Below are 17839 nucleotides of genomic sequence, written 5' to 3' on the forward strand. Positions count from 1 at the left end.
CGAAAACCGGTTTCACCCATGACTACCTTATTTCTGGACAGCATAAGCGGCGGTTGAGGTTTGAGTGGTCAGACCTTTTTGTCTGTGTCGGTAATACCCGATGAAGTTTTAATGCGCGCATTGAGTCACCGAGGGGGGGCGGCTCATGTGTGCGCAGTAATGATGAATGGCTGTTTAGTCTGTTGGTTTTATGGTGTTTTCAGTGGTCCGCTTCACCGTGGCAGGCAGTCAGCTGGAGGGGGGGGGCAAACGGAGGTGATGTGCAGAGAGACCGGCGGTCGTGCTCTCTGCCAGTCATCCTGCCCCTCTGAGGACATGAGAGAGCCGTAAAGAACCATTAGCCAGACGGACACAATCTTTTTAATGTCCCACCCCACCCCCGCTGCTCTCTGCTTCAGACCTCATAACTCAGCCCTCTGCTGCTCAGCCTCGCTCTTTATCACAGCTGCTCACAAACAGGCTTTCATTCCTTCACTTGCCTTTGAATTCTTTCTTCGTACATATACTTTTAATACAAGTGTTTAATGTAGAAATACACCTGTTTTTATTAGGCTAACTCCAAAGTCTGAAAGTGCAAAGAGCGTCTCATCACTAAATGAAGCGATGTGTCGGACTGCTCTGTTCAACGGAACAATCGGAGGGTTGAAATGCATTTCCTCTGTATACTTTTGAGATGCCATGAACCAACAGACTACAGCATGAGTCATTACTCACGGCCATCGAAAAAGTACGAAAACTGTCCATTTTGGGAATGAACCACTTCTTAATTAAAAATAATAAATCTCTTAACATTACTCATAGCTATAGTTAATTATGACTCAAAGTTTAAGTTCAGAAAAAGAACGGCAGGAGTTGGCAGTGCAATACTTAAATTAACGAGATTTATTTTGCTTTTTAGGATTCCGCACCCGTCTACACATGCTGGGGTTAAGTGTGTCGATACGTTATCTTAAACCGTGTTTCCACCTACAGGTTCCTTGTGATTTTAGTGCCGGGACGACTTTTCAAGGAACTTGAAGCTATGAGTGTGTTTGACCAATCGGCGACGGTCATCCCTGCAAACCCCACCCTGAAAGTTCCTGGACTTTCATAAAGTACTCCCGTCCTCCCGACCAGGGCCTTTTTGGGGGCGTAAAACATCTCTAGAACTTAATAAAGACCCGAGTCCCAGCGTTCAAAACACAATCAAAAGGTTCCTTAATCCTGGAAAACTAACAGTCAACAAGTTATTTTCCTGCTTGGTTTAAATATATTCAATATTCAAATATTTGCTAAATCCTCACTGGTGCACTGAAGTTTGTGACGTCACCTTCAGCCACAAATTAAAAACCCGAAATCTCTCCGCTGAAATAACCAAAACTTAGGCGCAAATGTTTCATGTAGGACCAGGTGGCTTCTGGGAGAAGCTGATTGAGAACATTTCAATTTGAAGGAGGTTCAGACTTCAAAATCTTTTTTTAGCCGCTGTGTATTCAAGCTAAGTAAGCTCAGTGTGTTTTTCTGTAACGGAGCTAAAAAACAAAGTCTTTACAGCTTTCGAGGGCGAGAGTTCTTTGCTCAAAAGATGGACTTTAATATGTTCTGATTGATTATTGGATTTATGATTTGGGGTTCATAGATCATTCTTCATACAGCAATAGACAACATCTCAGTTGGAGGTCCATTTAGTATGATTTTTTTTGGAGCTTTTGACCATAATCACATGGTCTTCTTCAACAGATGGAGATTTACTAGAGATGTCTTGGTCTTGTAGATGTTTAAATGTCCATATATATATATATTTTTTCTATTTCACGCTCCAGAGCAGTGGCTAAATGGACCTTTTAGTGTGAGACACAAGTAGATTCATGGAGACAATACAATAGTGTATTTACGTGTGAGCTGTAATGTGTCAGCTTTGTTTGTGAATGTCATGTTCAATTCTTTCTGGACATTGAATTGTTTTGCCTCTTTCCATTTTGGAGCCACAAACGTGGAACGTTGCTAAGTATAACTTGAACTTTCCCAGTTTGCCACACGCTCTTCCTCTCCTCGACATTTTTCGAGATTCAAGACGACCACTGTGGCCTGGAACTTGTATTCTTTTCTTCTTTTACCTTGTAAGCTGTGACAGGAACCCACGCTGCAGACGGTCCGGTCTGGATCCCTGATGGACGGGGTGTGCGTAGCAGCTCCCCCTCATTGGCGTTATGGCACCGAGGGCTCCGAGCCAGACCATCCAAATGCTGACGTCACCCCCACTTATGTGCAACTGCAACGAAAAGGGAGGGAGGAAAGGAAAGGAGAGAGGAGGGATGGAGAGAATAAAGTGATTGGTTTACCGGCCCCCTTCTCCATGACACATCATGAAAATAAAAGTGCTGGAGGCCTAAATTATCACGTTCACCTTAACCGTGCACTCTCTGATGTTGTTTTAGAGAGGACTCCAAACCGAAGGCACTGCCTGCGGCTAACAGCCCTCCTGACCACAATGTCTGTCACTGCTCTCTGGATAAATAATAAACAAAGTCAGGACAAAGGTCACTATAGGTTTTGGCAGGGAAACCACCACCATCCTTCCTTTTTTCTTTACATACTGTTCGAGGTTTTCCCCCCGCATATTTTTTTCAATCAGTTGCAGTGACGAAATGGAAACTTGAACTTGTGTGTTTGAGTGATTGTATGTTTTACTGCCTGAGGATAGAAATCTTTTTTTTTTTTTTTTTTTCTGGTTTCTCTGGTGTTTAAAGTGTAAAACCAGCATGTAAAATGACATTTTGTAATATTAAATGGGGAGGTCTGTAGAATCTCTGAGATGCCACCAGACTTGAGGTTAAAAACACTTCTCATTATGCATCACATAATTATATTATCCTGAATGAAAGGATATGATTTACTCCACTCTAGGTTGGTGACGAACAACTGACATGGACGATATAACTCTCACATGTATATCATTTCCTGAAATAAATAAAAGATTAAGTGCCACACCTAGTGGCTGAAGGGGGTAGAGCATTCACAACGTGTATTCTAACCAGGATGGGGAGCAGTTGCTGATAAATATTACCATAAATAATAATAATAGTTTATATTTATTTATAAATGACTACTGTCTGGTTGTTGTCCTAAGAGCCTCTGTCACTAACTTCCATAAAACACAACTCATCTCTTGGGTTGTGATCGACGAGCAGCCGGCGCTTGAATGTCACTGAGGGAGGGAGTGAGTGAGGGGAGTGAGGGGAGGGAGCCAGCCCTCTCGCGTCCTTCCCTCGCGACCCTCTCCGTCACATGTCTCCTTCTGACGAGGTCGCACGGGTCAGTCAGTGTGAGAGACCCTCTTACTTTTATTTTATTCACGTCCCAGCAATTAGAGCCCCTCCACCGATTATCATTCATTTCACAGGAGGAGGAGGAGGAGGAGGAGGAGGAGGAGGAGGAGGGGGAGTAGTAGTCCCGGGTGCGCGATAGAAGAGGCGTGACGGGATGGTTGACTTGCGGGCCCACATCATTACGCGCATTATGTAGATAATTGCCTTTATGGCGAACCTCTAATTATTCAATCGGGCTATCGTCATCAGTACAGAGCTGAACCAGAGAGTTAGATTGACTGCGGCGCAATTACTCACTTCAATCATTTCAAAATGTGTTTGATGTGAATTGAAATGGGATTCTGCACTTTAATTTGAAATGCATATTAGCCATCCATAAAGAAAGAAAAAGAAAACAGTGTACTTCTGTTTTTCTGAATTGGCATCCCCTTTGAAAAGTTAGAGGAATATTCCGGATGTTGAAATAGCCTACAATAAAGTCACAAAAAGCTGCAATCCCATATCCCCTAAAAAAAACAAATAAAAAAACTTTTTTTCCTGTGGGATGATTCCAGCTTTTTACGCACACTAGGACCCAGAGGCGACCTCGCACCGGCCAGTGCGCGGAGGGAGGGAGGTGGGGTGGGGGGGCTTGAGGTGGGGGGAGACTACACTAAATGTCATCCTCAACATCTTAAATACGAAGACGGTCTCCAAAACCAGAGGTCTCCACACGTGACGGCGGCGCGGCTCTATATGAGGAGAAAAGAAAGCAAGCATCAGGACCAGTCGGGAGTCAAGTCAACGCTCAGCCTCAGCGGACTCACCCACCGGCTCGCGCTCTCCGCTCAAAAAAAAAAAGAAAGCACGCGACACATGTGAGTTTGTTTTTCCGCCGCACCGCATACGGGACACAGACCGGACCGAGCTCGAGTGAGGGAAACGCAGGTAAAACGGAATCTAAGCTTTTTACAGAGAGGGAGAAAGGACCCCCCCCCCCCCCCCCCCCCGCGCGCTTTCACCGCGACCACCTTTTTTTTGCCTCCTCCTCGGACCTCTGTTCTCTTCTGGAGACACAAGTTTCTCACACCACCGAGGGATGCTGCATGTTGCTGAGCCGCACTTGCACTCAGAGGGAACCTAAAAGTGGACCGGAGCGGATTTTTACACTTCATCTGATGCAAGGTACACACCGACACGTTATCTCACGGAGCGTCCTGGCGACTATTACGCACGGCTGCGCTTATTTTATTCATTCTTTTTTGGGGGAAAGGGGCGTTTGAGCCGCGCGCATTGCCTTTGCATCTGTGATTGTTCCATCACATTAACACACAGAAGATCTATTCTTTTTTATCCCCCCCCCCCCCTTACTTATCACCTCACGCATCACTGTTTAGGAAGGTGTTGATTTCATTACACTGTGATCACAGTAACCTCCTTTGTCATTCTCCCCGCAGCGCACCAAAGCGGACACTTTTATTGACTGGAGGATCGGCGCGCTTCATAAAATGATTCCAATCGGCGGCCAGATAACATGTCGCACCTCGTCTGATGTTTGACACATTCGAGGATCGACTCGAGAAACTGGAGGAGGACATTACAAAAGTCAGAGAATCCAACCCCGAGCCCCGCCGGCACATTTTCTTTTCTTTTCTTTTCTTTTTTTTTTTTTGACTGGAGTCCGAACAAACAGATCGCCGTCCAGATGCAGTTTCGACTCTTCTCATTTGCCCTGATCGTATTGAACTGTATGGAGTACAGCAACTGTCAGGCGCCGTCGCACCGCTGGAGGAGAAACAAACGAGGTAAGACAGGGTTGTAGCCCGCAGGTCTTAAAGCAGCATCCATCCAGGGGGGGGGGGGGGACTTTAACAGATGGTTTTGGGAGAGTTTGTGCGGGTCACGGGAGGCAGCCGCAACAGTCCTGAAAAAAGGTTGCTCACGCATCCTGTTAAACGCCCGCGTGCGATCAGAGCGGGTGGAAAATCTGGATAAAATTACATCAAATATTGATGAATACCTCAGTTTGATTTTTTTTTTATATTAAAACCTCACAGGTGAGAGTTGCCGATCCAACACAGATTGTAATCCGGGAACATTCCAGAAATTCGCACTGCTAGAATTTAAAAACATTTTTTTTTTTTTACTGTAAGCTACTATGTAGTCTCGCAGTATCTGATGATTTATTAACCTCTTAAAGACACGATTTCAGAGCCCGGTAGCTAATGCGTAAAATGTGCGCAAAATTGGCCACGCGTGTGGCTCTCCAAAAGTGAATATGAAAACACGTTGCGTCATTGGATCGGCTAATTGTATTTTCAACCGCGTTGCCAGACGTGCCATTAACGCTACTTCCCGAAGTTGTGCCCCCCCAACAAAGGGCTCCCTATATTATTTACATGTGAAAGTGCTAAAAAAGCTGCTGGTGCGGATCGGTCTATAGAGAACGGGCGGCTTATGAGAGGGAAAGGGAAAGGGGGTTTCGTATTGTCGGAGTTATTTAGTGAATAGATACGGAACCCCCTTCCTCTGACTTATGAATCGCACACATCCCCTAAGCTGGTTTTAATTGATCTCATAACCACTTTGAACAGTTGGTAGGAAACCCGCATAACAATCGCGCAGCGGAGGCGCGGGAGTTGAGGAGGGGGGATCAGTCCCTTTGCAAATACTACTAGCATGCTCCGAATGAATGAGGAGACAGTGGGATTAGCAAAGTGCCCCCCGCCGAGCCCTCGACACACACACACACACACACACACACACACACACACACACACACACACACACACACACACACACACACACCGGTGACATAACACACGGCCAAGATACGCAGGGGTGACCGTGAGATGGGTCACAATTGCGCACACGCGGACTACGTCGCGGACTTTTTTTTCAGTACAGTAGAACCACTCATTTAAAGTCAGCGAGAGAGAAAGAGAGAGAGGGGGGGGGGGGGGGGGGGGTGTCTCGTAAATTGTGAGGCAATCACAGATTTAATCATATGCGCTGCGTGCCAGGGGGAACCTCCACACTCTGCAAGCCCTCCACTGCCCATCTGCAAATAATCAGGCAATCACTGCGGGGTACTGGCACACACACGTTTTTCAGCTCCTCCGTGTGTTTCTCTCTCGGAGGACTGTGTGATCTTAGACAGTATATAGGAGGTGGGTTGTAATCTTCCCGAGTAGGGTCAGCCTTTCTTTGGGGTGGGGTGGGGTGGGGTGGGGTGGGGTACTGCTTAAATCTGGAGGGTGTTTTGGATGGTCAAGCAGCAACATTTGTCTTAAGGTGCCTTTTTTTTTTTTTATTCGTGTGGTGTGTGTGTGAGAAAGAGAAGGGGGGGAGGAGAGAGGGAGAAAGGGGGGGGGGCAAACCAATGGGGATGAGATCAAGAGGTTAACTTACACATTTGACCTCAAGAACAGCTTTAGGCTGAGCACTATAAGCTACACATTGTTACCCCCCCCCTCCAGCGCTCAGAGCGGATGTTACACTTGTCAAACTAATCCCATGCAAATATGTACAGGTTTTGCCCTTACAGTGTTGTTGGAAGTGTGTGTGTGCATGCGTGCATGTGTGTTTTGGGGTGGGTGGGTGGGTGGGGGGGGGGGCAAACAGCACTTTGGGCCAAAAGTGCCATTCTAGGAAGCGGTGGCAGCCGGCCAAGTTTTCGGTATTTGCTTCCTTCCTTTATTTATCACGGTTATATTGAAAGGAGCATGTGTAAGAGATCATTGTCCAATATAGGCCCAGAAATGCTTGAATATTTTTCTAGCCCCCCCTCCGAGGTTCCTGTGACAGCTTTATCCACAACCCCCGTCTGACATGCACGGGGCGCTATCCAAAACCGCTCAGGAGTGCTGAGACCCAGGCACGTTAAGAAAAAATACTCAAGTTGGCCACAGTCCGCTTCCCTTAGACGTAGCTTTTTTTTTCATGGGTGACAAAACACACCCTGCATCATTTAACAAATGTCTTCATTTTTACATGCGTGTAAGAGTTTAGGCCATCGATATACTTGATATATATTGCGCGCGTGCAGCCACACGAGCGAGTGAGGTGCGAGAGATGGAGGTGCCGTTGTGATTAGGGCACGTCGAGGAGAAAAACGGTCATTGCGTACGACTCGGGGCCCGAAGAAAAGTGTGAGTAGAGGCAAGATTGGGATCTTTGTGTGGTTTCTGGCCTGATCTTGTCTTGCTCACTCACTGCATGGCATGACCCAGCCTCCTATTTGGCTGAGGTAACTGTGCATGTACGTACATATAAAAAGAAGAATTCTACTTCCCCCCATGTAAAACAGATGACAAAACATATTAAATTTACACCTCCTTACCCCCCGTCCAGCCCACTAGAAGCAGAGGAAATGCTGCCAATGAGCCCTTCTATGATATCATAGAACACAAGGGTATTACTTTTCATTTTTATTCTCTGGCTAATGATGCCACCTGCTGACTACATAAAATCAGGCTCGACTACCAATGCATGCCCGGAGCAACAGAGAGGCACACAGTGGGGCCCTAAGACGTTTAAACAGGTAATGAATAGGTAATAGCTGTCGAGAGGGGAGAAAAAAGTTGCCATGTGATACCGTTAACCCTTCCATATCCGCCCAGAAATCCCCCAAAATTTGAATTCCCAGGCATGTTTCAGATCATATTCAACTGTGTAATCTGTTGCTTTGACGGCGTTCCCAGATGTTTTGAAGGACGGACGCGATTAGATGTAAGTGATGCAGCCGAGCAGGGTGGAGGGAGGTGAGGTCAGAGACGCGTGACCCTTTGCACCGCTGATGGCAGTCTGCAGCGAGGGAGTGTGTGGTGGCTCCTTTGACGCCAAAACATTTGATGCTGAATATGTCCGTCTTTCAACAAAGAATCCCATAAAAAAGAAAGTGTGGAAAATTGATGCTCTTTAACACTTGTGAAGTGACTTTGTGGTTTGTTGGTATTATAGCAGAAAGGATCGGATGATTTGGAAATTCTGATGTCAATTGCATCGTTTGGGCTGCGTGAGTTCGAAAAAAATGACAGCATCGTTGGATGCAGACAAGTCATTCGAACACAGTGGCCTCTCTTTCTGAGCCCTGGAAATCCGGCCTCGGCGTGCCGAATGCTCGCAGAGTCCCGGGTTTGTGGTGTAAGTGTTAATGTTGGAACGCGACACTTTCGGCGCGATGTAATGCGCTGATTAGGTGTCTGACGGGGGAGGAGGCCGCCTTTTCAAACCAGCCTTGCCACCCTCGCCTTCGGAAAAAGTCACGCGGGTGATACGTCTGTTAAGGCGAGGCCAGGTGATTCTTTTTTCATTCCATTAAACAGAAGGAGTTTGTTTCTTTCGCCACATCGCTTAAAGGAAACGCTGGTCTGAGGCAGCGGGGGAGGAGGTGGCGCTGGTTGAGGAGAGAGGTATGGGGGAGGGGGGAGCTTTTTAGGGGATGCGGAAGGCATATTTAAGCAGATCAGCTGGAAAACGGCTGAATGTGAACAGCATCACCTGAGAGGGATTACGGCGAGCCGAGTCTTGACCTGAGCCTGAGCTCCGGCGTCAAGGAACAGAGCTCTGTCTTTGCTCTCCCAGGCCCCATCAGCCAAGCCTCCGTGAGTGTAAATCTGTGTGTGTGTGTGTGTGTGTCTGTGTGAAAGTATGTGTGTGTGTGCGTGAGAAAAGGAGCACAGGGAGATACGCGGACACCCTGCAGGTGCATGTTCCTGATGCTCCAATCAAGACATCACCCCCCCCCTGAAACCCCTCGACCAATCCCGTCCACGCTCTGTCTCGGGGATTATCATGGCCATTAAGGACAATGATTCGCTTATGCGCCGTATTGATAAATCACATTAGTCTGACCCGGCCTCCGAACTCTGTCGAAAGACTAGCTCCTTGTTTGACCTACTAACCCATGCATGTCGATCCTGGCCTGTAGCGCGGCTCCCTCTCCGAGTCACAGCGGTATCAGATGAAGCCGGTGAAAGGCTCCTCAGTGCGCCTCATGCCATGCTACACTGCCGGAAAAAAAAAAACCCCAGCAGAGGAAGAAAAAACATGCAGTGGCATGAACTTTCTACTGGAGAGAGAGAGAGAGAGAGAGAGAGAGACATAGAGGGATTCTTTTGGGCACCACGGAGGATGACCTGCTTCCCCTTTTCTCTGTTTTACCCGTTAGAAAAAAAGATAAATATGTTCTCCGGTTTTACCTGTAACTGAAAATAATCAATTAATCCTAATGAATTGAGCTGGCTAAAAGATCCTTTATCCCACGAATGAATTGGACAAGGCAAGGAGGCTGGACACGGGACTCATCTATCATCACTTTAGGTGTTGCTTTATGTTTCAGTGTTCCATGTGGATTAGAAAGCATGTTTTGTAACCCTTTTGCACATCCGTCACATTCATTGCGAGCTCTTTTCTTTCTGATTCAGTCGTTGTCATCAGAGGATCCCATATGCTGGCGAAGCTCAATGCCAAACAGATGGTCTTATTTCAGGCTACATTTTTAACCACACTGTAAAAACTTCATTTTTTCTTTCGGAAATGTGAAATAAAATGAACTTATTAAATAGAATCTTATAATACGCTCCACATTGCCTCACGGTGATCGGAAACTCCCGAGCAGCAGACAAAAACGGCAGTGTCCCTCCAGAGCGCGATGGCGATTTTGTAACGCTCACCCATGCTCCGTTGCCTCAATTGCTCACTCCCCCCCCGAAGCCATTACACCTTAAAACGTTTCCTTATGAAGCTACTACATATGACCAGCCAATTTGGTCCGATTCTCTCAAGTTTATTGGGCCGTAAAAAAAAAATCGAATGTGGGAATCATTTTTAAGTGCCACGCATAAAACAACAACACAAAAGGAGCATTTTTTTTTTAAATGACTCATGCAAGGGCTTCACAGGTAGGAGAGCTGCCCAGAGCCGGAGATGGAGCCCCTCAGGCTTACACTCAAAGGCACTTCCAGACTACTTTGCTCTCACATTACTAATACACACCTCTGAACAAATTCAGGGAAGAGCTGTTTAGAGGTAATGACATGGGCACAATAGGCATCCATTGTGTTTTTCCCCACAGTGAATTTGATCACGGGAATTGTTAAAATGTACCAATTTCTCCTTTGCTGTTTACAAAATAAAGTAGCTAAATCAAACTTAAACTCAGCTTTGGACGTTTTTGGAAATACAAAGTTTTGTCGAGTGAGAGATGAGGAGATCGCTAACTACTCTCCGTCTGTGGCGTAAATATGCAGCTGGATAGCTTAGCTTAGCATAAAGACAGAAAGCGAGGGGGAAACGGCTAGCCTGGCCCTGTCCAAAGTTAATGAAATCAACCTACTTGCGCCTCTGAAACTCACTAATTAACTGTTGTATCCTGTTAGTTTAACACACAAAAAAAAGACGTATTATGGCGGTTTGTTGTTTTACTAGTCTTATTTCTTGGGGAGGAATAGTTTCCAGGCATCCAGTAAAAAATTCCAAGAAGTTGCTGTTACCCGCCAAGAAATAGTCCAGCACATGAGACCATGTAAAACTACAAATAGCTGTTTTTTTTTTTTTACACGTGTTCTTGAACTATAGAGGTGTTGGTAGCATGAAGCTAGGCTAGCTGTTTCCCCCTTTCCCAGTCTTCATGCTTAGCTAAGCTAACCGTCTGCTAGCGGTAGCTTTATATTTACCCTGCAGACGCGAGTATTGAACTTATCATTTAACTCTCGGTAAGAAGGTAAATAGTGTGCTTCCTTTAAACTACTCTTTTGCATGCAACTTGGTAACTGAGCTTATTTGATATAAAATAAATAAATTGGATTTCTCACCTGCTCTAAATTCTGTAGAAGAGCTGGTCAGATGTGCGGGACCATGAGCCCTTGTAGGGATGCTTAGTGTCTAATGGTTCTGGAAAAGGCCACTCTGTATCTGCTCTGGCTTGCCATGTCAGTGTGTGTGCGTGCCGACTAGTACCTATTTTGCATCGATCTGCAAGGCCTGGAAATCTGAAACTCAAGGAGGCCCCTCGAGAGAATGCACCCGGCGTGTGCAGAAAACAAAACACACACACCGACTCCAGTTTTGCGCTAAAGGCTGTTCGCATCGATGCCTGTTCGAATGGCTGCCGCTCGCTCTAACAACAGCGAGGCATGGGGCTCCGATCGCTATACCCCCCCGTGCCCACCCCATAACACTCGACAGATGGACACGACTCCCCCCCCCTCTCCCCGCTTTTATGGGACCTCTAATTATGCTTACACGCCACATCAAAATAAAGCTCAGCATGCAATGCCTTTGGTATGAACAGGAAGTGGGCTGGTCAGATGCAATAAACAGTCTCTCTGCGGGGCTCGCCTGTAATTTGGCGGCCCAAGTATGGACGCGGAGAGGTAAAGGTGCAGCCGCCCCCGCTGTTGCACGCGGACTTTCTGACGTGTCCGTCTGTGGAGTTACAGCTAAATTGATATGCTTCAGTACTTGAATCTTGATAACATAAGGACCCTGGGTTTTTATTACAATTTTCCGCCAATGTGATGATGAAGTAGTGTGAAAGATAAACCCAACACACTTTAGAAGACATGCAAATATGTGACAGGAAAGTTTAGCCCCGCCCCTGATGTATCGGAGCCAGGTTTTGTTTTTGGTTTTGTGTTGCTTTTGGCTGATGTTGTGGTTAATGATGGTAATTCGGCACCCTTAGACTAAATGAAGACTTGCCCGTGGAATTAGCCTAGGACTAGTTGGGACAAGAGCTTTGACTGCTACAGTGAGTAAGGCTTACACTGGATTTTTTTTTGTTTGTTTTCTTTGTTTTGTTTTCTTGGGCGTGGAGCTGTGTTGAGGCTGGCTCGTTCCTCTATCTCCCAGCTCTCAGGCCCTGTGGTGTGAGGAGGGGAAGGCCTTAATGGCTGCCTGCGGAGTGCAGAAGCACCCGGTGTGTTTTTAATCAGGAACGAGGCTGGGAGTCATTACTGCGCCTCGCTGTTGAGCTCATTGTCTCTCCGACTCCCTCTGTGGAGAGAGAGTAAGGCTGAGATTGAGGGGGTGGTGGGTGGGGTGGGGGGGGTGTCTTTAAGGGTCATACCCTCAAGATTTATGTGGTCAGGATAGAACGAGCAGGATGGAGGAGAGGATGCACAGACCGGTGGAGCTGTGACATACACGTTTCTGTTATCAGAGCAAAGCAATAAGACTAATCATATGATTGAAGCTACAGTGCAAAATAATTTTGCCTCAAGGCAGCAAAGTGCATCGCTTGTCCCGCCAGAGTTGTTCAAGCTCACAGCACAATAAGTGACGCTCGTCTTGATGAGCTGTATCTTTGATAACTGAGCTCCTCTGTCTGTCTTTACACAACTTCTAGCTAACTTGCTAGCATCCCAGATATCAAACTCTTAGCCCTGCGCCACGTTAACAGTGCTTTATTATATACAGTGGACGGTTAAACCCCTATCAATGGATTTCTTGGCCACTTGGGGGCAGCAGAAACAAGCTGAACACAACGTTGACATATTATCATCTAAGGAAGTTGATATGGCTAACTTGTTAGCAAGCAGTTCCCTTTTCTTTTTTTTTTACAAATTCAGCAGATACAGAGCAACGTTAGCGTTCATGTAGTGTTGTGTTTCTGGCCGAGAGGCTAATCTACGTCCAATATTTACTGTAATAATAATGTAATGCCACAGACTCTCGGAGGATATGTGGCACTTTAGCTGTTAATGTTGAACTATGATCACCTGCTAATCACTAACGTTGTTTGTATTTTGGTGCTGGAAAAGCAGCGTTCTCCAATGTGTTTTCACATCTCGCTGTGAATGTACGACGGTAATGCTATCGTTGAGACTGAACTACAACAGTAAAGTTGCTGGTCTTAAAACCAAAACAATGAGCTGAAAAAATGCTCACAAGCGCACTAAAGCTGAGCGGAACGGGTTTGACATGAATAGACTACGAGCGGCACCTTCCATATTACACATAGTCATTGGATCCATTGATAATTGTTAAATTGGAACATCTTTAAGGTCAGGATTGTCTCTGTTCGGCTCTGCAAAGTCTACCAAAGGAAGTTGGATTTCGACAGTCTGAGTACAGACAGACTGAACGGCGACCTCGCTCTGACGATCAGCCTTTTGTGGGTTTTGTCAATCCAATTTCAACTTGCAGTTTTGCTTCCATGATTGTTGCCGTTGGGCTGCATGAGTGAAATAATTAAAGGAAAAATCTGAATAAAATGGGTGGAAATTAAATAAATGCAGATGCTTCCACTCAGGGTGAAGGGTTTGATGGAGAAGGAGGCCACCATGACAATCCCGCACATTGGACGATGCTTTCAGGTCTCCTGTCACTGAATGCGTTTGGGTTGTATACCGAGAGGTTTCTCCACCACCGGGTCTGATATCCACCAGAACGGGCCCCGGCGCAACGCAGTGCCTGTCTGAGCCAGTTGTCGTGCGGTTGTGGTCGTTGTTTGTCTTGTTGTTGTCTGTGTTGACTTAAGCCCATGTATGTTTTCTGTGCTCGGCTCCGGCCGCACGCCACGCACATAGTGTAAGAAGAGAGAGCGGCAGTCTGTTTGTTTTGATTTTTAACGCAGCACATTTTTATGTTGTGCTCTGTCAAAAAAGGACGTCAATTGTGGTGTGCTGCTTTTGACTTTTCTCTCTCCACCAGGGCTTCTCACTAATCTTGTTTTAGGGTCCAGACAATGCAACAAGGCTGCGGTAGAGACGAATACTAGAACAAAATGTGTAAAGCTTTGAAAGAATAAGAAAGGCCATTAACATTTTCCAGATTCCTCCACTCTCCCCCCCCCCCCCCCTCTCCTCTAGTTATGCACTTGTATTACATCTTGGCTGACTTCTCCTTAACTGGATATTATTTTATTTGGACTGGGGCCAGGTCTCAGGAGCAGCAGCCTTAGCTGTGTAAACAGCTGTCACCGGCAGGAGTCCTAACTAATAGGTATCTGTAGACAGGGGTCACATGTAGTTTACATGTTTACCAGCTAATGGCTTTAGAGATGGTACTGCGTTGGTGCAGTAATGGGCAGTAGTGAAGTGTAATGGACAACGCGGGGCTGGTTATCATCATCGGAGAGCACACAGGGGGGCCATATGCATATGCATATGAGCGGCCAGAGCAGTATATTCTTAAAAAGAGCTCACATAACTTTAAAGGTCGAAGGGTAATTTTCGCAGAATAAGAGATCGCATTTAAGATTTTTCTTCCTGACTGTTTAGAGAAGAGGCGTACATGACAACCAAATTTGCTGCTTATTTTTTTGCAGTAAACACTGTGGCGTGTAAGCACAAGACGGGTACAGCTCCATGCAGCCGTCGCTCGCATGTAATGATACACTTAGTGACCTCATGCCACCCAGAGATTTTGGATGCAGGTCTCTGTTTCTTCATCCAAAAAAAAAAGAAAATCCTTTTATCGCAACATCTAACACCTCCGTTAGATTCTACCTCACCTGAATACCAGAGCTCACTTTTTTTGGGGGGGGGGGGGGGTTGTGGCAACAGACGACATTTCCACACCCAGCAGCACAGGCTGTACTTTTTACTGAGAGGAAATTATCTTTGCGCCACAGTCGTCGTTTTCATTTCGCTTTATGTGCTCCATTTTGGCCCGTGGAGGCCACTCATACTTTATGAAAGCATTTATTCCAAGTCTCCCTCAAAGGGCACTGTATTAAAGAAACGTGTACTCCTGAGGGCTGAGTGTGGCCTTTTAGAGCCAACACAATCCGGTTTCTGTTAAGAATGCCGGGCAGTGCCAGCTCTTTTCGGGTGCAGTTTTGTGGTGCTGTGAGAACATGAGGCCAGATGTTATCCAGACACCTGCTGGAGCAGAAGGTGGCTGCTAGATGCAACAAACTATATATCATAGGCATGTAAAAACACCTCAGATGAACCTCTCTCTAAAGTCTTTGTGTGCCTGTACTTAGTTATTTATCAAGACACGGTCACAATTAAAGACAACTGGAACAGTTGCAGCTGGCGACTGCATCAATATCAGCATACGTCTAATATTTAACCCTCTAACCACCACAATGATCTAGTAATAATGTGGCCTTTAGTAAGAAACAGGCTTCAGTTAGGCGAGAAAACAAGCAATGTTGTCTTCTTTTCCGGTGAGAGATCGAAAGTAGATATTGGATCCAGCCCAGTCTTTTTTTGGAGGGGGGGGATAAGGCTTTGATGTTTAGGGTTTTTGTTGTTTTCTTGTGGCAGGCACCATGTGTGAAAGTGAGACCATTTCTGTCCCCTGTGGTGCACTCCACTTTTGACCCTGGCGCTCACCTCACATCTCCCTTTTGTGCTCGGCGGGCGAGGAGTGGTGTGAGCTTGTGTCTTGTTAAAGGGTTAACGAGGTAGAACTTTGCAGCAGACGTCCTGCCTGAGATCGGTATGAAGGGAGATGGAGGCAGTTAGCAGCTGTTTTTGGTAGCAAGTTTTGTTTTTTCCCCCACTTTTTTATAGTTTCATCTCATCTTTAATGCTAATGCTGCGTTCACACCAAACGTGAAGAGAATTTTTGCCTCGTGTTACTCGCGGGATCATTTGTGTTTATTTGCGCCATTCGTGCTGGACGTGCCGGAGAGGAGGAGTGGCTTATCGCTATGGAAATTTCCGCCATTAACCATGGAAGAAATAACCGCTATTTCTGATTAGTACTTGGAAGTCCCAGATATCCCGGGAAACTAAACGCCATTTTGTCTGGGTTCATAACATGGTTCCGTGGATTTCATCGAGGTGTATCTAGCAAGCCACACGTCGACTGGTTTACTACAGCTGTATGAACCCAAAATAAACAATTTAGCTGTGATTTAATTGCAATAAACGGACAAAAAGGCGATGCACATACATTTATACAAATTTTTCGTCTGTATCAGGTATCGTAGAGCTCTGGGTGCCCACCTACGACTACAATATTATTATCCTCGATGGTTTCTGATTCAACAACGGCAGGACATCAGTGATGACAGGAGGAGAATCTTAACGCTGATAGGCTTTGGCGACACAGCATAACGCGAAATTAGCGTTCATTCACGTCTTTGCATTGACTTTGTATGTAATCTACTCGTGTGAAAGATTCGCATCGCCTTCGGTGTGAACACAACATAAGAGCATTTCACTTCCCATATAGATCATATGTCTGTCAAACAGTATGTGACGTCTTCTTCCCATTCTGTTGATGGAACTCGCTATTTTGCTCGTGCTAACCACCTGGTTCTTCTATTTATTTCCAACAAACAACACATGTAGAGCTCCGCACTTCTTGTGTGTCAAAGGATTAGAATCATCAAACAGCAAATGTGAAAGCTCAACAGATCAGTGAATATGAACAAGAGCCACAGGGACTCCCAAGGGTCCGGGATGAGTTGGAGAAAGTGTCAAATAATAAGAGCACTCTTCAAAAAGACCCCTTCCAAACTCATAGTGTGGTTACACCAAGTGGCGAAGAAGACTTTTCACGTGACACGATTACTAACACAGTCAATGCAAAGCTTTTCTGCGTTAAGGTTCTCCTCCTGTCGTCTCTGAACTCCAGACTTTGTTGATTCAGAAATGGAGGACAACATGCCATCTGTTGGCACCCAGAGCTCTACGACAGTACCTCATGTTTGTACAGAGACCAGAGGCAACTCTATGTATATAAATGTATGTGTGTGAACCATAGACTGTCTATGGTGTAAAGTCGCGTCTACGTAATGTCTAGTTGACCTCATTTTGAGTGTGTTGATGGAGCAGCTACAATGTCAGCGTAGCCTAGCGCTGATCGATCCAAACTCTTTTAAGAAAACAAACATTGAAAAAAAGTCGTCTTGTGAACAGACACGACAAAGCATAAATTGTGAACTTTAAAAAAATCTGCATCATTATTTCGACATCCTTTTTATCCGTCTATTGCAATTAAATCACATTAAAATCTGGTTATTTTCAGCCTGTACTATGGTAGTAAACCAGCCGACGCGTGGCTTAAAGATACAGTGAATACAGCTCGATGGAATTGACTGAGCATGTACGACGCAGCAATAGGGGTTATTTTGGCCGTGGTTGATGAAACGTTGCTGGTATCTACATTGGCGTTAAGCCTCCGGCGCGTCTAGATCAAATTTATACTCCACGATAGCATCTTGGAGCACAAGGTGAACAGCTGTAGAATCCGGACTGCTTGTGCAAATGGGAAATCACCTCCTGCTGGTCTTTATGATCCCACCCCGCAGCATCAGTGTTTCACCTCTTAATGATCCCTCCAGCTTTTTCTAATTACCCTTAAATCAATGATTTGGTTTCTTTTTCCAGCACTGTCAATCAGTGACAGGAAGTAATAAAACCCTGTTTTGTTTTTTTACACCAACATTTGATAGTCAGTTTACAATCTGTTTTTTAATGTGAAAACATGACTATCTATCGCCCATCTGGCTTTGCAGCTACAGTATGTTGCGCCTTCTGGCAAGTATGAAAAATCCGCATCCAGCTCTTCTGTTTCTCAGATGTGTGAGCTGGAAGTCGGGATGAGTTTAGTCAAGGTGATGACAAATGGGGAAAGGGGGA

At 45.8% G+C, this 17839-nt stretch overlaps 1 protein-coding gene across 3 annotated transcripts in view; it reads left to right on the forward strand.

Annotated features, from left to right (window-relative positions):
• Positions 1-4992: 4992 nt before the first annotated feature.
• Positions 4993-17839, forward strand: part of rspo2 (R-spondin 2) — a gene marked incomplete at both ends in the record, with an annotated part of 55140 nt that continues 42293 nt past the window's right edge. For all 3 annotated transcript variants that reach the window (XM_079163890.1, XM_079163891.1, XM_079163892.1), the window contains one exon: positions 4993-5092. In XM_079163890.1, the coding sequence (XP_079020016.1) occupies positions 4993-5092 (100 nt within the window). The remainder of the gene's footprint in view (positions 5093-17839) is intronic.

Source organism: Pholis gunnellus (assembly GCF_910591455.1).
Source record: "Pholis gunnellus genome assembly, chromosome: 8".
NCBI classification, from domain to species: Eukaryota; Metazoa; Chordata; class Actinopteri; order Perciformes; family Pholidae; genus Pholis; species Pholis gunnellus.